This window comes from Myotis nattereri (assembly GCF_964212035.1).
Source record: "Myotis nattereri genome assembly, chromosome: 2".
Classification (NCBI taxonomy): domain Eukaryota; kingdom Metazoa; phylum Chordata; class Mammalia; order Chiroptera; family Vespertilionidae; genus Myotis; species Myotis nattereri.
The window spans coordinates 23346028-23369431 of NC_138076.1; the positions used below are offsets into that span (position 1 = coordinate 23346028).

Genomic DNA, 23404 nt, shown 5'->3' on the forward strand with positions numbered 1-23404 from the left:
ACACCCCGCACCCGGCCATCCGCTCCTCCTCCCAGGCTCCCCTCGAGCCCCGGCGGGCCGCTCGCGTGTCCTCCCACTCGGGCTCGAGTCCCTCTCCCCACCCCGGTCCCGTCCCCGGCTCGGCCCCTCCGACACACGGACCCACGAACACGCGCGCATCCACTTTACCTTCAGTTTGTTCCATTCTAACCCCCAGCCGTGTCCGTAGGATCACAGGAGAGACACGGAGGCCCGGAGCGGAACTGGGGTGCGGGCAGCCGCCCGGGCTGCGGGGGGAGGAGACGGAGCCGAGCTAGGCCGCATGAAATCCCCGGGCTAGATTTCCCTCGCGCCGGATGCCTCTGCCATGGCGGCGGGCACGGAAGGAGGCCACCGGGCCGGCCAGGCCAGGCCGGCAGCGGGGAGGAGGAAGGCGGCCGGGGGCGGGGTGGCCAGGGGCGGCGAGGGAGGGGGTCGCCGCGGAGCCGCCGCTACCAGAGAGGAGCCGGGGGGCCGGCGGCCGACCGGGGCAGCTGGGTCCGCCGGGCTCCTGCCGGCCTCCGCACGTCTGTCCGCGACCACCAGTGGGCAGTTCTCCGCGGCCTCCGCCTCGGATCTGGCCGCCGCCGCCGCCCGCTCCCGCCGCCGCCACCGACGCCGCGCACAAAGCCCCCCCACCCGGACTCTCGGGGCGCCGCCGCCGCCGCCGCCAAATCTTGAGCCGCTTATTGGCTGCCCCGGCGCCTACCGGGAAATGCAGTCCCGGGTTCGGGGCGCGGGGCGCGCGAGGAGGAAGCGGCTGGTGCGGGGCGGGGAGGAGGGGCCAGAGCGCGAAGCAGAACTGGAAGCCGCCCGAGGGAGGCCCGACCGGCAGCGAGGCCGCGGGCGGGGAAGGCGGGGGGACAGGAAGGAAAGAGAGACGCGGCCGAGAGCAAAACCAAAACAGAACCGGAGGTGGGGGCGGCCGGGAGGGAGGGGAGCCGTGCTCGTGCGCGTCACATACTGAGTCGCGGGGCGCACAGGAGACACCGGGGGGGGGGGACCCCGCGGCGGGGCTCTGCCGCGCCACCCCCAGACCTTCGAGGAACCTACTGGCGGGTGCCCCGTCCCGACGGCCGGGAAGGGGACAGCAACCTGTGTGGCTCCTCGGCCGCCTGCGGTCCGACAGCTGTCAGAGAGGAGCTGCCCGGGCCACCTGGGGCTGCGTGTGGGCACCATGGCAGCGACTTCCTCCTGGGTCCTCGGGGGGAGGGGGGGCGGCAAGCCTTTCCGTCAGCCGCGCGCGTTTCAGCCGGAGGCTGCCCCACGGCGAGCGTCGGGAGGCCCCGGCGGCCCCTCGGCCTCTGTGCGGGGGCGCCCACCTCCCTCGCGGGCGCCGGGCCCCGCGCGCCTGCTTCCTGCTGGCACGGCGGGCCCGGAGGCTTGTGGGTAACGAGGGGCACCCCAGACCTCGGGGGGCTCTGTGCCCGTCGCGTGCCCGGGCCTTCTGCTTGCTGCCAGGTCTTTCTTTTCAGGGATGGGAGGGCCTGTGCACTAGACAGAGTGCACGCAAGAGGGAGAGGAAGAAGAGAGTCAAAACCCTCTGTGACCCTAACGCCACCGCCCCCCATCCTAGGAAATGCCTCCTGAACAATGGAAGGCCTGGGAGGTGTGCCGCAGTGAACTGTTCTTGCCGGAGTGTGCAGAGTTGGTGATATTTCCGGAGGCTGTTTGATAATGACTAGAACATTGCAGCTCGGAGAATAAAGGAACCACAGGCAGCAATCAGATGAGGAAACCAAAACTCTGTTCCGAGATTAATAAAGCCGTATCGCTGCCAGATGCTATCCTCTCTATAGCCGTTACAGTGCTGGATCTATTGGATACCCTTACAAGAAATTCCTGATATCTTTACCACTTACATAAGGAATTAAGACATTCCCACAGATCAACTATTTTAATGACTACTAATTATGTATTAGTTTTTAAAAACATAACCCTAGCCGAAACTGGTTTGGCTCAGTGGATAGAGCATCGGCCTGCGGACTGAAAGGTCCCAGGTTCGATTCCGGTCAAGGGCATGTACCTGGGTTGCGGGCACATCCCCAGTAGGAGATGTGCAGGAGGCAGCTGATCGATGTTTCTCTCTCATCGATGTTTCTAACTCTCTTTCTCTCTCCCTTCCTCTCTGTAAAAAATCAACAAAATATATTTTTAAAAAAACAAAAAAAAACATAACCCTGTTAATAATACTAAGGGTGATATTCAAATTAAGCATTCCCATTGCTATTAATCACTATTTCTAAAACTATGCTTGTGTAGTATGTATGCTTAGTGTAGCAACAAACACTAAAGGAATCAATAAAATCACATTTTTGTTGGTTTTAAATGCCTAGATGTCTTTTTGGAGCTCAGACCTCCGAAGGGGGCCACCTGAGCTTATTTTAGTTTGATTCTATCTCCTGCGAAGAAAGGTTAAATGGGTTTTTTATTCCTATGATCCTTTCCACCTCCACCCTTCTTTTCCACCTTCCCATATTTAACCTGTTTTGTTGATAAACTGTTGCCTTGACCAGACACCTAGATTTTCCCCTTGAGAAGAATTTGGTTGTCCCTAGGGATTTTATTTTTATTTTCTTCTAAAACTTTGCTGACAAAAGTTTAAAATTAAAGTTATGTGAGGTAGATGCATAGTCTGTTTCTGCAAAACACTAGAAAATACATTATATTTCTAATAATATTTTATCTGAAGCCACATTTAGGGACATGCCCATTAAAAATTACATTTTTAACATCTAACATCTGAAGGCCAGAACATGCTTTCTCTCCTCCAAAGAAAATGAGCAAACAGGTCATGAAGACAGCAGTCTAACAATCAGGGCCAGAGTTAGGGAGAAAAACATTTTGTTTCCTGTTTGAAGATTATAACTAAAAACTCCTTATGTTATAAATCACTTACCCTGAAAGTAAAAAAGTCACCAGTCCTAATAACAGGATAAGGCAGACACTGCTTTGAACAAATGAATTTCAATAAGAAAGATTCTTACCCCTTCCCTTTGCAGAATAGGATTGCCAACATATGGCCATGGGAGAAAATCTAGCTCATCTTTCAAATAGTGATTCGTGCATCTGGTTTATGAATACTTAATGATTTTCACTGTGCCTGGTTGTAAGTGAATACAATGCATGAATAAGAATATTTCCCCGATATAAAATGTCTCCTGGGAACTACTAAGAGGAATATTTTTGTATCCTTTATGATCTTTTCCAGAAAAGTATGGGTACATGGTTGTGCAGTGATTAATTTATAAAATTAATGTGACAATTGCACCCTAGCCTTTTAGAGCTCATAATTTACTATCGGAAATTTTCAGGCAAAGAAAGCAAAGGTAAAAAAAAGACCAAAGCTTTGTAGAATCTGTTAATTCTAGTAAACATAGAACATGAAGTGAAACCATTCTGTGGACTGTTGGGCATCAGACATGCACTAAGTGCCCTCTAGTGGCCAAACGGAAAAGTTTTGCCTCGTTAACAGTTAATTCATTTAGTTACTAGCTGAAAAATGCTTTGTGAATTAAAAGCAGTCGGCATTTAAAAACAAAACAAACAGGCCAAGAAAACCCTGAAATGTAATATCCGTCATCTTTCATTCTTTCAAATGTGCAGCCCAGATGGCACATGTCCGCCAACGTGTTAAGAGAAGTGTTCTCCGTGAGAAAGGTATTCCTTGCTGTCTGGTGTTAGTCAAAGGAGAGCCACTAAAATTTTTTCTTCCTAGAGCCAGATAAAATGGGTGGGTAGAGAGAGCCAGGGAGCGAGGACACTTCTAGATCTTTCACTTTCCCAAGATGGCTCAGTTGCTCATCTTAGAAACTGAAGTCCTCCCCCCTCCAAACCTTCACAGCTACTATAATATATATTTTAAATATTATGAGAATTTTTACAGAAAATACTGATCAGAAGCAATGCCGGCTAAGAGAACATTTATAATGCATATTGAGAGTACACAGCATTCCAGTCTTGGTCCAGAGGGATGTTTTCTTTACCATTCCCGCCCTTTCTGCCACTCCCTCTTTCCACTGCTTCCTCCCCCGCAATTGCGCAGTTGGAGGGGGTGGGGGAAAGGAAGGAAAAACATGAAAGTGATGTAATTCATGATTCCAAGATGGTTACCATGGCGACTATCAGGCATATTGCGCTCTCCGGAGGGCAAGCGCTCCTTTCACCCAGCTTTCAGCGAAGGGTTTCGGGGAGGGCTGGTCCACAGCCTAGAGACTGTGGACAGGTAGGAAAACGTCGGTCTTGCCTTCCTCCCACCCCTGGACACGGAGTCCCCTTAAACTAAACCCAGCAGGGACGTAAGTCATGTTGCCGGTGGGAACTAGGCTTCGCAGCCTCCAGGGACGCCGCGGCGAAGGACACCCTCGCTCCGCGGACTCCGGGAGCCCATTGGTGAGCGATGTCGTCACTCAGAGTGACGTCACCGCGAGGAACGAGGAGGAGCCATAGAGACGGCCGCGGGCCCTTCTAGCGTGGGGAGCGGGGGAGGGGGGCCTCGGGAAGGCACTGGAGGACTGAGGCGGCCGTTCGCGGGAGCCGGCCGCGGAGGTAGGGCTGGGCCGGCCTAGTCCTCGGGCAGTGACTCGGGGGACCGCGCCCGCCTGTGTCCGGCAGAGTCCGCTCCCTCGGCATCTGGTTTCCGCCTTCGGCGCCCAGTTCGCCCGGCCGCTGCCAGTGGCCCGGCGCGCTCTCCTCGGCACTAGCCCTCGTCCCCCTGCCCGCCCAACAGCCTTGGAGCTCAGCCTCCGTCCCCCCTTTCGTGCTTCGCTCCTTCCTTTCTCTTCTGTACCCCGCGTCCTGCTTTCTCGTCTGCCTCCCATAAACCCGGATCGCCCGCAAGGTTGGTGCCTGCACCACTCCCGCACCAAAATACAGAGAAACACTGCACCCAGACGCCGCCGCAGTACACGCAGCAGCCGTCCACCCCACGCGCGCGAAAGCCGCCGGCCGAGGGAGGCGAGGGCGCCGGGGCCCCCGGTCCTGCAGCGCCGGAAGCCCACGTATCCGGCGGCCGCGGCTCGGCGTGCGGGCGTGGGCGGGGCGTGGGCGCGGGCGGGGCTCGCCGCCCGCCGGGGAAGTGGTAGCCCGCAGCCCTGAGCCCGAGCGCCGGGGGCCGGACAGCGGGCTGGCCGCCGGATGGGGTCTGGTCTCCCTCCCGCAGGAGGACGCCCGTCCTTAGTCTGGGCTCGGATGTTCCCAAGTATTATTTGAGCCCTTGATCAAAATGTCTGTTCTGTGGTTGAGGTTTCCGTCCGCGAAAGACCCTGGTACTTTCCCCGCAGCTGCAGGGAAGCGGAGGTGATGCTGAGAGCGGTACCGAGGCCCCTGCTGCCCTGGGCTGAGAAGCGCCGCAGGAAGGAGGAGGGTTTCTGTAAAGCGCATGTCAAGGCGTGAAGCTCTGCGGAGAATCCCTAGCGCGGGAAACCGGTTTCCCTCCACTTGAACTGTTGGCGGGTACCATGTACATCTGCCCTGCTACTTAAATGAATACTTTAACTCTTGAAAAAAAAAAGAATTCGTTTTATTTATTTTAATATATATTTTTATTGATTTCAGAAAGGAAGGGAGAGGGAGAGAAACATCAATGATGAGAGAGCATCATTGATTGGCTGCCTCCTGCACGCCCCCGACTGGGGACTGAGCCTGCACCCGGGCATATGCTCTGACCCGCAATCTCCTGGTTCATAGGTCTGCTCAACCACTGAGCCATGCCCTCCGGGCAATAATTCGTTTTATAATATTTAAAAATATGTTTTTACTGTGTGTGTGTGTGTGTGAGAGAGAGAGAGAGACAGAGAGACAGAGAGACAGAGACATTGATATGAAGTTGCCTCCCCCATGCCAACCGGGACCAGGCAGGCCCCTGACCGGGAATCCACCGGTGACCTTTCCGTGCATGGGAGGACGGCTCAACCAGCTGACCCACACTGGCCAGGGCAGTACTTTCAATCTTTTAAAGTTTGGGGCAGCTTGGCCAAGTATGGGAAAAAAGCTAATTGAAAACAAATCCAGGATATTTATTTTCTACCTGTATTTTTAGGCTACAAATAAGTGTACCTTCCTCAGTTTCTTAAATACTTGGCAACCATATAAGTAGATTACTGGGTACTATTGACCAGAAATCAAAATGTCTTTGAAAACTTTCACTGTCGTGTGCATCATCGTATTAAAAGTCATTTCTCTTTGTTGGGGTCTCAAAGTACCATTCTCAAATCCAGGACTAAGAAAACATTATTCATGATTGTTGGAAGGGAACTTGAAAGAGATGTTACACCTTGAATAGAATATGCAAATATTTTACCCTTGCAGTAGTTAAAAACACTTAAATCCTGATACCTTTATAATTGATGTGTTTTTTCAAATACTGAATTGTTTACTTACTCCTTCTGCCTAGGTCCCAATGTTGACTAGTTGAGACAAATATAAATATGGCTGTCTACTGTTATAATACAGTCTTAGTTATTGCCCGAACAAGGTAAGCCTTGGAATTTCCCTCCTGCCCCCAATATTAATGTGAACTTTATTCTTCTAGATGGAAAAGTATATGTAAAAAGATAGGCCTAGTACACAGATAAAGCTTTGTTGTTTTTAACTGTGTCGGTGTTTAGGAAGCTGACATTTTAATGTATTTAAACTTACCCCAAATTTTCAATATGCTTTAGAACTCAGCTGAGTCATTTTGTGGATGTGTAGTACAGGTAGGATAGAAGATGTAATGGTTTTAGAATGTCATGGATGAATATTACATGAGGCCCTTACATATAAGAAGGAGTCAAGTGGCTGGCAAACAAGCCAGTCCTAGGGCCTATACCTGCCCCAGCAAGATCTGTTATCACTTATTTATTACAAAGAATATTCACCAAGAACGTACTATGTGCTGGATACATTGGACATATTCCCTTTTAGCTATTCAAAAAGTGTTAAATCTTGGCATGCTTCAAAAACAAAGAATGGAAAAAGCCATCTCTTTGCCAAAAGAAGTCTCTTTGCCAGGAACTTTCTTTGCCTAGATAATCTTATTTTAATTTTCAAACAAGCTGATGTGCTAGTCTAACTGAAGACTGTGAGCTATTGCCAAAGTAGACTGTAGAGATCCCTGGCTGGGGTGCCCAATTCAAATTCTTATTCCTAAGGTTCTTCAGGAATCTTAGGTGAAGGCTGTTTTGGTTGTCAGTGCCTCTTACTTGAGGGAATCTATGGGAAGGCAGCACGTAAACAAGGCAATTTTATGTGATTGGTTAACCCCCAAAAGGACCTGGAACTGCTTTGTTCAAATAACATTCCTATCGTCAGTAGAGTAGGTGACGGCACAAGTCTTCCACCTGCTTTCTGGTAGTAGATAAAGAACTTTCAAACATAACCCCTAGTGGGAAAATATTTGCTATTAGATTTTTAAATGAATAGTTGCAGAGTTTCTACATCTAATATAGCGATTATTCTTGGAATGAACTTACTAATATTTCTCATAGAGTATATTATTCAACCATAAAGGTTACTGTTCTTCAACTGGGATAAAAAGTTATATTTCATTCACTACCGAACATCATCTACTTTAAAATACAGGCTTTAAAACTATTTATTTTAACCTGATAACAGTATCTATTTCTTTAACTTTTAAGTTTGTAATCGTTTGTGCTCAACTCAGAGGATGTTGCTCTTTATTCCAGATTCCCTAGCCATTTTGTACATCCTACCTGCTCTTCTTGTTTCCCATCACTTGCATTTCTTCACTTGCCAGATTCCCATTTAAATAAAACATATACGAAGAACTATGGAAGCAGGAAGTACTCCTATCCTAGTCAGTCAGGCAATAAAGGACATCACTTACTAACTAGGATAATACAAAAGCTACACACATCAACTTGCTGGCTACAAAAGGTCCCTGGTGAACCTCAGCTGGAGCAACCCACCCCAGAACCCCAGGTGACAAGCTCTCAGCCCACAGAAGAAACTGGTATGGAGACTAAGGAAGAAAAGCGATCTTATAGACAAAGAATTATGGATGAACTTAAATATTATTACAATGGATTCTATTTTCTTTGGATTGACACCAAAGTTGCTGTCAAAATGATTCGGAGGCTGTTGCATGGACAGATGCTGACCAGACGAGATAGACGAAGGGTAGGCAAGAATCATATTTTAAAAAAAGAAAGTGTAAAGTTAAAATGAACTATTTAGGAACCAAGTTTTAAACTCAACTTAGAATTCATTTAAAAAATCCCAAAGTAGGAATAGTAACATGGTAAGATTGGGAATTTCTGAGTTTCTTGTCTGCTACTGACTTATTGTACAACTTTAGGCAAAATTTTAAAATTTGTATATATTTGCCTATATAGAATGGTTATAATTATGTTTCTAATCTCTTCAAGGAGTTGAGAGGCTGCAGGTTTGATCTGTGCATCTGAAATACAAACTGTTGTTAATATATTAAGAATATGCATTAAAAAACAATTTTAACAGATACTGTGTTATTCAAGTCCAGACCCCTAAGTTAGATGAAAGCTACAAGATACCAATAATATATTTTGATTGTTACAGATTTCCTTGAGGATATCCCATAAATGTTACTTCAGAGCTATGATAAAGAGGAAAATCCCACCTTTCCATTTTCTAAACAGCTGCAGACTGTCAGAGCCAAAGCAGCCTTTTTAGTTTTAGGGGTTTCTGTTTTGTTTTGTTTTTGGCACATTCTAAAATAATGAATATTGCATATGCATTTAATTCTTTAGCTATTGAGGACTTGTGTTGATTTCTTCCGCTTGGTTCCATTTATGGTGTTCATAATTGTACCCTTCATGGAATTCTTATTACCAGTGTTTCTGAAGTTCTTCCCAGAGATGTTGCCATCAACTTTTGAAAGTAAATCTAAAAAGGTACGTAGGAGTTTTTAACTTTTAAAAAATCAGTAGGCTTGCTTCAGTGTTCAGAGAAGTTTTTAGGTTTACAGAAAAATTGAACAGAAAGTACAGAGAATCCCCAGGTACCTCTTCCTCCATTTCCACTATTATTAACATCTTGCATTAATGTGGTACATTTGTTCCAACTGGAAGAACCAATATCTATGCATTATGATTAATTAAAGCTTATACTCTACATTAGGGTTCACTCTTTATGTTGTATAGTTTTATTGGTTTTGACAAATGCATCATGTCATGTATCCACCCTCACAGTGTCCTACTGCCCTAAAAATCCCCTGCTTGCCCTCTTCCCTCTATCCTTCAACCTATGGCAACCACTGATCTTTTTACTGTCTCTATAGTTTTGCCTTTTCTAGAACGTCATATAGTTGGAATCATATAGTGTGTAGTTTTTTTCAGACTGGCTCCTTTGCCTTAGCAATATGTTTCCTCCATGTCTTTTCATGCCTCATTTCTTTTTTTTTTTTTAAATATATTTTATTGATTTTTTTACAGAGAGGAAGGGAGAGAGACAGAGAGTTAGAAACATCGATGAGAGAGAAACATCGATCAGCTGCCTCCTGCACATCTCCTACTGGGGATGTGCCCGCAACCCAGGTACATGTCCTTGACCAAAATCGAACCTGGGACCTTTCAGTCCGCAGGCCGACGCTCTATCCACTGAGCCAAACCGGTTTCGGCTCATGCCTCATTTCTTTCTATCACTGCATACTATTTCACTGTATGGATATGCCACAGTTCATTCATTTACCTATTGAAGGACATTGGTAGCTTCCAATTTTTGGCAATTATGAATAAAACTGCTAAAAATACCATGTGTAGGTTTTTGTGTGGACACATGCTTTCAACCCATTTGGGTAAATACGTAAGAGAACAGTTGCTGGATTGTATAGTAAAACTGTTTAGTTCTGAAAAAAAATCAATAAACTATCTTCCAAAATAGCTGCATCATTTTGTATTCCCACTAGCAATGAATGAGAGCTTCTTTTGCTCTATATCTTTATCTGCATTTGTGTTGTAGTGCTTTTCGTATTAGCCATTCTAATAGGTGTGCAGTGGAATCTCATTGTTATTTTAATTTGTAATTGTTTAATGATATCTGATATGGAGCATCTTTTCATATGCTTCTTTGCCATCTCTATATTTCTTTTGATTTCAGAGAGGAAGGGAAAGGGAGAGAGAGATAGAAACATCAATGATGAGAGAGAATCATTGGTTGGCCGCCTCCTACAGGCTCCGCACGGGGATCGAGCCTGCAATCCTGGCATGTACCCTAACTGGGAATCGAACTGTGACCTCCTGGTTTTTAGGTTGACACTCAACCACTGAGCCGTGCTGGCCAGGCCTATATATCTTCTTTGGAAAGGTGTCTATTCAAATCTTTTTCCCACTTATTAATGGGGTTGTTCATTTTCTTATTGTTGGGATTTAAGAGTTCTTTGTATATTTTTGTATTCAGGTTCTTTATCAGATATCTGTTTTGCAAATATTTTCTTTCAGACTGTGGCTTATCTTTTCATTCCCTTAACTGTGTCTTTTGCAGAACAAATGTTTTAAATTTTAATAACACACAACTTGATGTTTTTTTTCTTGGATCGTGCTTTTTGTGTTGTATCTAAAAACTCTTGCCATATCCAAGATCATCTAAGATTTTCTCCTAGGTGTTTTATAGTTTTGAGTCTATGATCCATGTTGAGTTAATTTACTTAATTTTTTTTCCTGAAAAAAATTGTATAACAATAAGGAAAGTTGTATAACAACTTTACTGCCTTGGGGTGGAGCAGCCGCTTCCTCTTCACCATCACAGGTTTCTGGCTGTGCAGGATGGTGCTGCCCGGCGGGTGGCCATCTTGCCACATCCGCAGATCTGGGCAGTACATGTTTTTGCATCATGTACCACCTGATGTTTGTAGGCAAATTAGCCGTACACTGCATCGTATGGGATATGGAAGCCGAAGGCCTGTTCAAACACCTTTGCTGTCTGCAGTTACCAAGATAAAACGTCTCCAATTCTCACAGGAACACAAGGATTGGACAGTCGAGTATTGGAAAAAAGTCATGTGGTCCGATGAATCACGTTTCCAGATGGCAGAGTGAGAATTTGGTGGAAACAGCATGAAAGCATGCACCCCACATGCATGAGTACAATGGTGGGGGCAGTGTTATGGTTTGGGGCATGTTTTCCTGGCATGTTTGGGCCCTTTAATTCGTGTGGAACAACGTCTGAATAGCACAACATACCTAAGTATCATTGCTGATCAAGTTCATCCTATCATGTTGCTGGCGTATCCCAATGGAGATGGCTTCTTCCAGCAAGACAATGCGCCATGCCACAGTGCTCGTATTGTGCAGGAGTGGTTTCAAGAACATGAGGGAGACTTTACCTTGCTTAGGTGGCCCCTACAATCACCAGATCTCAATCCAATTGAGCATTTGTGGGATGAAGTTAAAAGAGCCATCAGGCAGCTGGTTCCACAACCATCAAATCTCATAGAGCCGGACAGTGCTATTCATCAGGCATGGTGTCAGATTCCTCGCATCACCTTTCAACATCTAGTGGAGTCAATGCCAAGAAGAATCGCCGCAGTATTGAAGGCAAAGGGTGGCCCAACGAAGTACTGATGGGGTGGTTATAATAATCTGGCCACTCATGTTCAAATATATCCTACGTTCAAAGGCTGTTAAATCGCATTGTTTACCTGTATCTTCAGAAAAAAGTCACTTCTACTGTCATGGTAAACAACCTGTTTCCCTATTTATAATGGTCTGGCCCTCTAGCAATTTCAGCTCAAAATTATAGCTAATTTGCCTACAAACGTCAGGTGGTCATAATAATCTGGCCACTCAGTGTATATACATCATGGACACAGTCCTAGAAAATACTTTCTTGTTTTCTTTGTTGCATGAAAAGAGAGACAGCAAGCAAACAAGAGTGCTAGCTTTCTGTTTACATCGGAGCACAGTACCATGCATTTCTCTTTCATAGTATTTCTCAGTTACACTTTCACATCCATTTTTGGAGTTACTAGTTTATCTTTTAATGTTTGTCTCTCCCATTAGACTAGAAGTTCCATAACTGTTTTTGCTCATTTTTTCTCTAGCGCATGGTAGATGCTCAATAAGGGGACAGATGGATGGATATGGATATGTATTTAAAACACATTTTTATTGATTTCAGAGAGTAAGGAAGAGAGAGAGGAAGATAGAAACATCAATGATGAGAGAGAATCATTGATTGGCTACCTCCTGCACACCCCACACTGGGGAATGAGCTCACAACCCGGGCATGTGCCCTGACCAGGAATTGAACCATGACCTCCTGGTTCGTAGATTGACACGCTATGTGGATGTGTATATGGATGTGGATGCAGTTGAGTGCAATGGATGACTAAAAATGGTATTGATTAATGGTAATGACTAATCATGGTATTGCCATTGTGTGAGTTTTTGGCTGAGTCTTTTAAGATCTTTCTAAAAACCAAAGATTGCCATAATTGGGTGATCTTTAGAATCTCTTGGGCAACTTAAAAATATGTATATATAAGATATATATGCCGAAGCCGGTTTGGCTCAGTGGATAGAGAGTCGGCCTGCGGACTGAAAGGTCCCAGGTTCGATTCCGGTCAGGGGCATGTACGTTGGTTGCAGGCAGCTGATCGATGTTTCTCTCTCATCGATGTTTCTAACTCTCTATCTCTCTCCCTTCCTCTCTGTAAAAAATCAATAAAATATATTTTTTTTTAAAAAAAAGGATATATATTTCTGCTTCTCGGTATTGTCCTGAATCCTGACCGTGGTTATTTTGAAAATGCCACTACATTGCATTTCTTTTAAAATATATTTTTATTGATTTCAGAGAGGAAGGTAGAGGGAGAGAGAAATAGAAACATCAATGGTGAGAGAGAATCATTAATTGGCTGCCTTCTGCATGTTCCACCCTGGGGACCAAGCCTGCAACCCAGGCACGTGCCCTTACTGGGAACAAATCGTAGCCTCCTGGTTCATAGGTCAATGCTCAATCACTGAGTCATGCTGGCTGGGCCACACAGCATTTCTGATGATGAACAAGGATTTAGAAATAATGATCAACATAGTGTCTTAAGAGTGTACTCTCAATTCTCTTCTGTGTAGTGCTTTGTTCATATCTGTTATAGCACTTAACTCATTATATTGTAATAAATTGTGTTTGTTTTACATAAACTATAAGCTACTTTAGGGTAGAGTTAATTACCTAGTTTTCTTTGTTTATGGCTCAAGCAAAATCCAGGGCCACTCAGACTAGGGGTTTGTTCAACTAGAAGTCTAGATTGTTTAAACCAGATTTAGAAATAGTATCTCATTTATTTATGTATGTGTTTTATTATTTTAAAATATATTTTTATTAATTTCAGAGATGAAGGGAGAGAGAGATATAAACATCAATGATGAGAGAGAAATATTGGTTGGATGCCTCCTGAAGGCCCCTCCTGGGGATCGAGCCCACAACCCCGGCAAGTGTCCTTGACCGGAATCGAACCCGGGACTCTTCAGGCCAAGGCTCTATCTACTGAGCCAAACCAGCTAGGGCAAGAAATAGTATCTCATTTATAAATAACTCAGACAATGCAAGTGTCTATCAGTAGACAAATGGGTTAAAAACCTGTAGTACTGGTACATATATAAAATGGAATATTACTCGGCCGTAAAAAAGAATGCAACGTTACTACTTGTGACAGCATGGGTGGACCTTGAGGGTATTAAGCTAAGTGAAATAAGTCAGTCAGAGAATGACAAATACCATATGATTTCACTTACATGTAAAACCTAAAGAGCAAAATAAATGATTAAACAACACAGACAGACCCATAGATGTGGAGAACAGATTGCTGGTTGCCAGAGGGGAGAGGGGTGGGGGTTGGGTGAAAAAGGTGAAAGGAGTAAGTATTACTAATTGGTGGTTACAAAATAATCATGGGATGTAAAGTATAGCATAGGAAATATAATCAGTAATATTGTAATAACTATTTTGGTGCCAAGTGGGTGTTTGAAATATCGGGGAGATTGTGTAAAGCAGTGGTTTTCAACCTTCCTAATGCCGTGACCCTTTAATAGTTCCTCATGTTGTGGTGACCCCCAATTTCATTGTTACAAATTGAACATAATTAAAGCATAGTGATTAATCACAAAAACAATATGTAATTATATATGTGTTTTCCGATGGTCTTAGGTGACCCCTGTGAAAGGGTCGCGACCCACAGGTTGAGAACCGCTGGTGTAAAGTATATGATTGTCTAACCACTATACTGTACACCTGAAATGAATACAAAATAGTGTTGACTATAAACTGTAGTTGAAAAATAAAATGTAAAAAAGGAAATAGTATCTCATTCTAAATAATGACAAAGCCTATCATTGAGGGGATATTTTGGATCTATCAAATATTTATGACCATTGTATTAGCAATAAATAAAGAGGATGGCTTTGTGACAAAATTAAGGAGATAAGTTGCAAACAGAGACTACTTTTTATTTGCTCTGGTTCTCACAGAAACCATCCATTTAGGTTTGAGAATAATATTGATACATGAACTAGGGATGAACAAGAACAAGGTAACTGTTCTTTTTCTTGCATCCTTATCTACCAAGCTGTAATCATGAAGGACTGATGAACTTTTCCTCTTCTATTATTAAGGAAGAAAAACAGAAAAAGAAAATGGCTGCAAAGTTGAAACTAGCAAGATTTCTTCAAGAAACAATGACAGAAATGGCAAAGAGGAAGAGGACCAGGCTGGGAGAGGCCTCTACACAGTTCTCATCCTATGTCGAACAGGTGTCAGTCTTTGATATAATACCAAACAGCTTCTGGGCTGGGAATCTTATGAAATATGCATGTTACCATGGATCTTCCAAATTGTTTACAATCTTTGAATTTGCAAATCTAAGTTATATAGATATGATATTCCAAATGTTTATAGTTTTGTGGGGGTTTTTTTTGTTTGTTTTTTTGCAGAAATGTTTATTTTAAAGCAGCCAATGTGCTGAAGACAATGATAACTTCTTGGAAAGAACAGAATTAGGCAAATGTTTGAACTATTCCTGATTTTTCAGTTGATTTAGGCCGACTTTAGATTTCTTTACTCCTCTTTGTACCCACTTCTAGACCTAAGACAGAATCCATAAATGCTTTGATCTGTCTTTCAAATAGTCTATTGGGAATGTTAAATTAAGTAGGAAGCACATTTTAATTGTTTAATTGAGCCCGTTTGTCCCGCTGCCTAGGTCCAAATAGGCCACAAGCCCAGCACAAAGGAGATAGTTCGCTTTTCCAAACTGTTTGAAGATGAGCTCACCCTGAACCACTTAGATCGCGCACAGCTGGTCGCCCTTTGCAAACTGCTAGAACTGCCGTATTTTGGAACCAACAATTTGCTCCGCTTTCAGCTTCGGATGAAACTGAAGTCTATAAAAGCAGATGATGAAGTAAGAGCTTAACTCTGTCGCCAGGGAATTCGCAAGGCTTCGGGAGATATCTTAGAATGGCCTTGTGATAAAGTGCAGTATCTTCTGTTAGGTCTGCTCATGGACTAGTTCTAGGAAAAGGAGTGGTTTTAACCACTGTTACCATGACAGCCTGAACCTTGATTTCTCATTTTAGGAGTTACTGTACGCTGACCCATTTTCTTGAGAAGGCCATTATAAGCAATTAGTAATTTGGAAGTCTTAGCTGGGACTAATCTGAAGGATGTTAGGACCCACTGGGAAGGAGCGGCAGCCCCGTAGATTCCTGACTCTTCCGCCAAGGACAGGACTCCACCCCCACACCTCTGCTCCCTTCCCGCAGAGCTGGTGCCAAAGTAAATGTTCTGCTGGGTGAGCTGGCTTGGTAAGAAGGGGTGGCAAGACAGGGAGGGAAAGCAGTGCCTAGACATCTGCGAAAGAAAGGCACAATTTGGACTATAACTACTAATTAGACTCCTTTAAAAAATGGAAAGAATCTTCCTTGAATCTGTATCAGCTGCTTGAAAACATTCTGTCTGGTTTGGCTCAGTGGATAGAGCATCGGGTTTGGGTTCTGGTCAAGAGTACATGCCTGGGTTAGGGGCTTGATCCCCAGTAGGGAGCGTGCAGGAGGCAGCCAATCAGTGATTCTCATAATTGATGTTTCTATCTCCCTCTCTCTCTCCCTTCCTCTCTGAAATCAATTAAAAAAAATATGTTAAAAAAAAAGGCATCCTGCCTGCGGGAAGCAGGATTCTCAGAACTGAGACTCACGATCCCACCGGCCCCATTTAGATTTCAGTTGTTGTTTTCAGAACTTTGGAATAAACAATACTGGTCCCAGGAGTATCATGGTTTTGTGTCACACCAAGCAGAAACTGTGTTATTTACCCAGGGAGTTTTGTGGACCAGAGAGTTAAGGCCATTCCTGGGGTGTTGGTGGGGGACAATGGGGGAAAGAATACCACCAGAACAGACAACAGATGGTACAAAGCTTTTCAAGTGAAATATTTTCTAAATGAAACTGAAAGCTGCCATGACAGGAAGGAGTAGAGACGTCACAAGTAGGTAAATGCAAATCAAGAGGGAAAATAATTACTTTGGTGACAGAGTGTTGAGGAGAAGTTATGTAAATATCTCTGATGTTATTAACTAGAGGCATGAATTCCTGCATGGGTGGGGTCTGGCCAGCCCTGCCACTGATCAGGGTGGGGGGTGGGCAACCCGGGGGGTGGGACTGGCTGGAGGGAAGGGCTGCAGGAGGTTGGCCGGCCAGCCACGCCCCCCTGGTCAAACTCCTGGTTGAGGGGACAATTTGCATATTAGGCTTTTATTGTATAAGATACCTTTTGGCAAGATGCCCTTCATCTCAACTGCCACACCTTCCTAAGTCACCTTGTTTTTATAGGTGGCTGACCTTTGCAGCAGTCAGTATGGGCACTAAGTATTGGAAGCATCAGATCCTGTGTTTCCCCTGACTCGGTGGAGTTAGGTGAAATTGGAACCAAAGATCCAACACCATTCCTTACATTTCTTCCAGGTAATTGCCGAAGAAGGGGTGAGTGCTTTGAGTGTGCCAGAACTACAGTCTGCATGTAGGGCCCGAGGGATGAGATCACTGGGTCTCACTGAGGAGCAACTGGTACAACAGCTCACAGAGGCAAGTAGCAGCTTTCCGGGGCCTTTTAACTGGCTCTCTTCCCTACACATTGCAGACTTATTTTGTGATTTCTATTTTGCAAGTGAGCCATCTTACCTAATTTGCTTTATTTAATTGAGTGGTGGGATACCAAAGCAGCTAGATTTTTTGGACGGAGACAAAGTACTGTATTAGTTTTCTATGGCTGCATAACCAATGACCACATTTACTGGCTTAAAACAACGCCCATTTATTTGTTCCCTGTCCTGTAGGTCAGAGGTGCAGGCTGCATTCCTTTCTGGAGGCTGTGGGGGAGACCCCACTTCCAAGCTCATTCCACTTGTTGGCTGAATTTAGTTCTGAATTTAGCTGCGGGACTGAGGTGCTCGGTTCCTCACTGGCTGTCAGCCCTGGGCTACTCACTCCCGGAGGCCACCAGCATTCCTTACCTCTAGGTCGCCTCCATCTGCAAAGAACTTCTCATATGCCAACCTCCCACATGCTTTAAATCTCGGAGTTCCTTTGGTTTTGATCTCTAGTCCCAGATTTAAAGGTCTCATGTGATTAGGTGAGGCCTCCCGGATAATCTTCCCATCTTAAGGGGGAAAGCAGTAGATGATCCTGGGTCACATCCAGGCCTTTCATTCTGTGACTCTGTCATGTTTTATTCCCCAGTGGCAGGACCTCCACCTGAAGGAGAACGTCCCTCCTTCTCTTTTGCTCCTGTCACGAACCTTCTATTTGATAGATGTGAAGCCAAAGCCAATTGAGATCCCACTAAGTGGAGAGGTGAGTAGCTGGGCTCAGGGGCCCCCTCCCCAAAATCTCTTATTTCCTACTGCAGTCAGAGTAGGCATTTCTTTTGGCATATCTTTTGGAATTTTGGCCAACTGGCCTTAAAATCCTTTTTAAATTACTAAAAATATTAAAATCACGAAAACTATCTCTAGCTCTAGGGATGTTACTGCCTTTGATCCCAGCTTGATTTGGTTTTACTAATAGGTGTCCAGATCATTCCTTCTTATTAACAATCTAGTCTTCAGACTGTTTTCACTACTTTCTCCTTTGAGACTGAATGGTTCTTGTTCTATCACATCTGTTTCATTTGTCCAGATTCCTGTTAATTTTAAAGCAGTGAATGGCCAATTTAGAACCTAAACTTTTGGTCTTTCTACAACTTACTGTCTAAATCTTTGTTGTTGTTGTCTTTAACTCAGTAGCCTTTTTTTCTTCTTGTATTTTACTGAAGAACCAGGACTGGCCCAATCACTAGCATCTTGCTCTGGGTCCACCAGAAAGGGCCTCTCCCTGTTCTACTTTGTGGCTTCTTGTCTAATCAGAACCTGCATGGGTGAGCAAGGAAAAGACCTACTGAGCATGCTGCACATGTGTTTTAGTAGGTTAGATGAAATATTCTGGAGTGAGGACCAACCATTTTAAATCTTAGTTATGCTGTTGACTCTTTGGACAAGCCAAGGAAAAGGGTATGAAGTCAGCATGAAAAATACACTTCAGGAGACCCCATCTTGCTTTCCTTTTGCAGAGTTCCAGGGACTAATCTGGATTTGGGCTTTGTCCAGGAAGGATTCTAGGGAGACTAGGTAGGAGCAGTTTTGGAGCACAGACCATGTTCAAAAAAGGCAGGCTATTGGGTTCTTCTTCTTACTCTATCTTTGGTCTTCAAGTCAGATCAAAGTTATCTGTCATTCATTGACTGCTGTCAGGAGCAAGGAAATCTTGGAATAGCACAATGATGTCTCAGAGCTAAATTTGGGTTCTCAGACTTATTGTAGAAGGGCAGAAACTCTTTATCCAGATGTTGTTTTCTGGAATGGTTGAGAAAGACCTAGGAATTAAGGACAAAATGACAACCTCCTAGCCATTTTATTGCTTTGCTTTAAAAAAAATATCCAATTTTAAAACTCCTATTCTCCATATGTACAAAATGAAAACAAGTAGTATGCTAGGCTCTATAAAAATTTAGAGACATCAAATAGAATATTTTATAATTTTGGATATACGTAGCCCTTTTCCCTCCAAAGTACACAAAGAAATTACTTATTTCCAAAGAGCAATGATATATTTTTAAATCTAATTAATTCTTAAAGACAAGTTAACTATTTATTCTAAAATGCCACCCTCTCCCTCGTTTTATAGGAGCTTCTATTAAGTAGCACCTACCATTTAAATAACTTTTGTCATTAGGAGCCAGCAATGATAAATGTCAGTCTTGACCAAGTTATATCCATGCCATTAGAAATAGATGGCAATTGAGAAATGGCACCTTTTTTGAGACTAGAATACCACCAGAATTGGCAAACCAGTAGCTTGTTAATGATTGAAGATTTTAAATAATGGAATCTAATTAGAGTGCAACTTGTGTTCAAAATTGCAAGATAAATAATACTAAGTTGTTATTTCAGGGACATATTTCATATGTTACTCATAAAGGGTATATAGTTGGAGCAAGTTAGGGATTTAGTGGAAAGTGAATTGTTCTAGAAAGCATTGACTACTTACTGTGGAAGTGCTTCTGAGTTTCAGGAAGATCATAAAGTTCATGCTTATATAACATCTCTCTCCCTAGGCTCCGAAGACACACAGTCCTGTGGAATCACCTACTTCACCTGAGTCTAAAGAGAACCTGGTGGACTTAGCACCTCAGCTCAAGGGAACTAAGGTCACACCATTGCTTGTCATATGATTAATTAGGTTAAACATGAAAATAAGGTCATTTCTCCGTCTGTAACCCCTGAATGAAACTGAACTTCAATGGTGTTCTTTAATAAGTAATATTTGTTGTAGTATTTGCTGTTTCTAAGAAAGTTCAACATTTGGTTATATGTAATTAGGTTCCAGACTTTGCCTCTTGAGTCCTGTGCCAGAATCTGAAGTAGTTGTTGTAGGTTCCTGGTAGTCATGGCAGTAGGACTATCTATCTCATGCACATTATTTTAAAACTAGTAACCCACCTCTCAATTCTGATGTTTAAGGATGAAAAATTTATGAAACTGCCACCAATTACATCATCACCCATAACACCATCAACACCTATTTCATTACCTAAAGGATCCGTGACTTCTGCTAAAGAAGCTGTAAGTATGACCTAAAAAAAAGAAAACCCCTTTCCCTCCAGTTCTTTTTAAGGGCAGTGAAAGTCTAGAATCTTAACTATTGTAAAACACTGCACAGCTCTTCCTGTCATTCAAACAGGAAGCTGTAGGCTGAATTTTAGTCATCTTATAACCACTACATTTTTTAAACTCAATTATCCAAAAGTGAAAAAAAAAAAATCAACCAATGCAACCGTGGATCAGACCTAAACATGTTAAGTCTAAAAGCTAATTACAATATAGGCAGATTCTTATTTTCCTTTGTGCCAGATGGAAATAGTTCCCATATGTTGTATATTTCACACAGGATTCATGTCAGGAAATACTAGCAGGAAAGCAATTTAAATCTTAGGAGAAATGCTTGTAAATAACAAATTACTTACCTATTTTTCCATTTGGATAAAGGCATTTGGGGCAAGAGAAAAAAGCATAATACAAGTAAACAGTGCAGGGGTCATGGGAGAGTTGAACTGTGCAGTGAGCAGCTCTCCTGGCTCCTGAGGACCAGAGCACCAGGGAACAGGTAGATGGGGCAAATTGCATCGAGGCCTGGTTTGCAAGTCTTTATTTTTATCACCAAGATACATTACAAACTCAGATTTGACCTTGTGGTCTGTCATTTTGATTTAAGAAAACAAAAAAGTAACTCCTGAAGAACTTACACATCTAATTGTGGCCAGGGGCTAACATCCTTATGTTTTGTACCTAGACACTCCAGGCCAAATCACAAGACAACCCAGAGCAGCACCACTAGTTCCAAAGGAGCCCTGGAGGATGAAGCTCGCGCTCTCAGCTTCCTGCCCTCAGCAGTGGCATCCGTAAAGCACCTCCCAGCTAAGACTGTGTCTCGTTTGAGTAGAGGATCAGGGGCAGTCCTTTGAGACCTTGTAAACACTCCTGATGATGTCAGCAGTCAGACCAAGTTCAGACCATTTAGAAAACTGTAATTGCAAAGCCCATTTCCTTTGTGTCATTATGTCATCCCACTAAACTTTGTGTAAAACACCCCCCACCCCATGTTATCTGTAACAGCTTCGTATTTGTGCCCATTTCCTCCCTTTAGGGGAGGAAATTTTTTTTGCATAATGGAATCAGCTTAGTCCTTAGATAACTCTGCCTCCTATGACTTGGCAATCTGAGTAAGAACTTAGAAACTCCAACCACCATTGTAAGAGCACCTCACCAACTCGTTCAGTGATCCGCCGGCAGGAACAGTACTCTGGAAACAAAGTGCTTATGAGATGGAATGGACATTCCTCAGTGAGGTCTTTCTGGATATAAAGGAAAAACTTCCTGGAGAATAAAATGGGGAATTAGACTGGCAATCAAAAGAGGTTTGGCTGCTGCTCGGCTGTTCTGAGACTTCCCCTCTGGGTCTGCAGGAATCCAGGAGGCGGCCGTGATTCTAGCACATATGGCTTTCATTAGTCACCATTTTGCTAGGAAGCATAATTAAGGGTTTAAGACTTAACCATTTGTTTGTGCTGGGTGTGTGTTTTTCTGGTCTGTTTGTCTTTCACAAACAAGACTATTTATTAGTCATAGGGGTGGTTAAAGTCTGATATAATCCCTATGCTACCCAGTAACAAATATTATGTTCAGATATTTGTTTGTTTTCTGTATTGTCAAAACGGGAAAAAAAACACACAACATAATAGGTTGCTGTGCAGCTGACCCACAGCCTTTTTCCCTTGGGGAGCGCTTAGGAGGGAAAAGGTATTTCAGCCTGTGGGTGATGAAATTAGATCGCTTTACTTGCTGTGAAATTGAGAGCAGTTGGATGGGAATCAGTCAAACCAAATAAAATGCAAATATCCTTGTCTGGGATCACCTAAATGAGGACCGTCATCAGCATTTCATGGCAAGGATGTGTGCTTTTATAAGCTTCCTAAACATCCTCTCCACGAGACGACAAGCCCCACCATGTTCTGCTAATGAACTCCGTCCTATTCCTTGCGAAGAATGAATCCCTACTATGCAGCATTCCATGGATCTCCCCATTGGACTAACAAGGTGATTCATAATAAATGTCCCCACTTTAAAAATGTTGGGTGTTTATTTTAATGAGTTCCAATTTCAAGTGTTGAGTGTGGGAAAGGGATTAGCTACTTAACTTGTTGAATCCTGTTCTGGCTGAATGATTCATATCTGCTGTTGTACTACAATCTTTCTGGCTTTCCCTATGAGCAGAGTAAGAATGATTAAGTCAAGGGGCCCCCGGTCAGTGGGATTATTAGCAGAATGAGAATGAGTAGGTCAAGGGGCTCCTGGTCACTTTTGGCCCCAGTTGGCCTTCACCCATTTTTGCTTCATAAACAGGCATCTAAGACACATGATAGACCTCCCTTCCCCTTCTTATGATAGTAGCTCAGAGAAGTTGAGATAGTTCCTTTTGTTCTCATCACTTAGAGGGCGTGGCTGTTGGGTTCCATGATTGTTAGACCTAGCCCCATGCTGAGTTGGAGTTAGTGGTGTTCAGAGAAATGGTTAACAAACTGGAGGGGGAGAGGGGCTGATTTGTAGCACTTGCCAATTCCAGTGGTGTAAATACTCCCACACGGTTGATTTCAAGCTACCAACAGGTCACCGAACACCAGTTGGGAAGAGATCTACACAATTGGCTCAAGAACCAGTCCCGGCACAATACTGACTTTAGCGCCTACTGGAGTAACAAGAAACAAACTTCTAGTTGTCATGCTCACTAAATGCACCACTTTTGTGCACCAGAAGTATAAATGGTTCTAAATTCAGTTACTTGCCAACCTAGCGAGAACTTGCCGAAAACTGCGTCTTCCTGAACACTTGGGTTCTTGCTGACCTTCCCTTTTCCTGGCTCTCAACCAAAGGAGTGGAAGGCTGTGCCAGGTTGCTGCAAAGCGCTCTCCCTTCCTTGTTCTCTACTCTTTCCTGCAGATGCATATACCTCAGTGTATCAGCTGCTAATAAACCCAGTGAGTATAATTTTAGGAACTTTCTGAAACCCAGTCTGAGTGGTGGTTATCAGCCATGGCCTGTATCTTAGACATTGAGAATTCTGTTCCAGGTAGGTATCGGTGGCACTTGACATCCTCGGACCTACACTTGTGCTGTGTCTAATTCTGTACTTTGATTGTTACATGTCATGTTGGTGATATCCAATAAATGCCCAGTCATGCTAAAATCTAGGCTAAAGACCTCCCAGTCACCACCAATACACACCTAATGGAACTTCAAAGCAGGCTGGCCTATTACCTAATTTGA

The 23404-nt window shown here is 43.9% G+C and overlaps 3 protein-coding genes across 3 annotated transcripts in view; 2 read left to right on the forward strand and 1 right to left on the reverse strand.

Annotated features, from left to right (window-relative positions):
* The window catches only part of NSD3 (nuclear receptor binding SET domain protein 3), a 108761-nt gene extending 108044 nt beyond the window's left edge, over window positions 1-717 (reverse strand). Inside the window, exon 1 of the mRNA XM_081082686.1 lies at window positions 169-717. The gene's annotated coding sequence lies outside the window, so the exon portion shown is untranslated. The remainder of the gene's footprint in view (window positions 1-168) is intronic.
* On the forward strand, window positions 347-12058 carry LOC308512642 (uncharacterized protein; the record flags this gene model as incomplete). The annotated part of the gene is made up of 4 exons (XM_081082243.1): window positions 347-933; window positions 7686-8139; window positions 8748-8891; window positions 12038-12058. 4 exons carry the CDS (start codon window positions 347-349, stop codon window positions 12056-12058), a joined length of 1206 nt encoding a protein of 401 aa, XP_080938369.1.
* LOC308513133 (LETM1 domain-containing protein LETM2, mitochondrial-like) lies at window positions 4537-22203 on the forward strand. Its single transcript, XM_081082961.1, has 8 exons — window positions 4537-4566; window positions 14607-14744; window positions 15194-15394; window positions 16953-17072; window positions 17727-17840; window positions 19639-19731; window positions 20045-20146; window positions 20874-22203. Exons 2-8 carry the CDS (start codon window positions 14628-14630, stop codon window positions 20916-20918), a joined length of 792 nt encoding a protein of 263 aa, XP_080939087.1. The 5' UTR covers window positions 4537-4566; window positions 14607-14627; the 3' UTR covers window positions 20919-22203.
* The last annotated feature ends 1201 nt before the right edge of the window (window positions 22204-23404 follow it).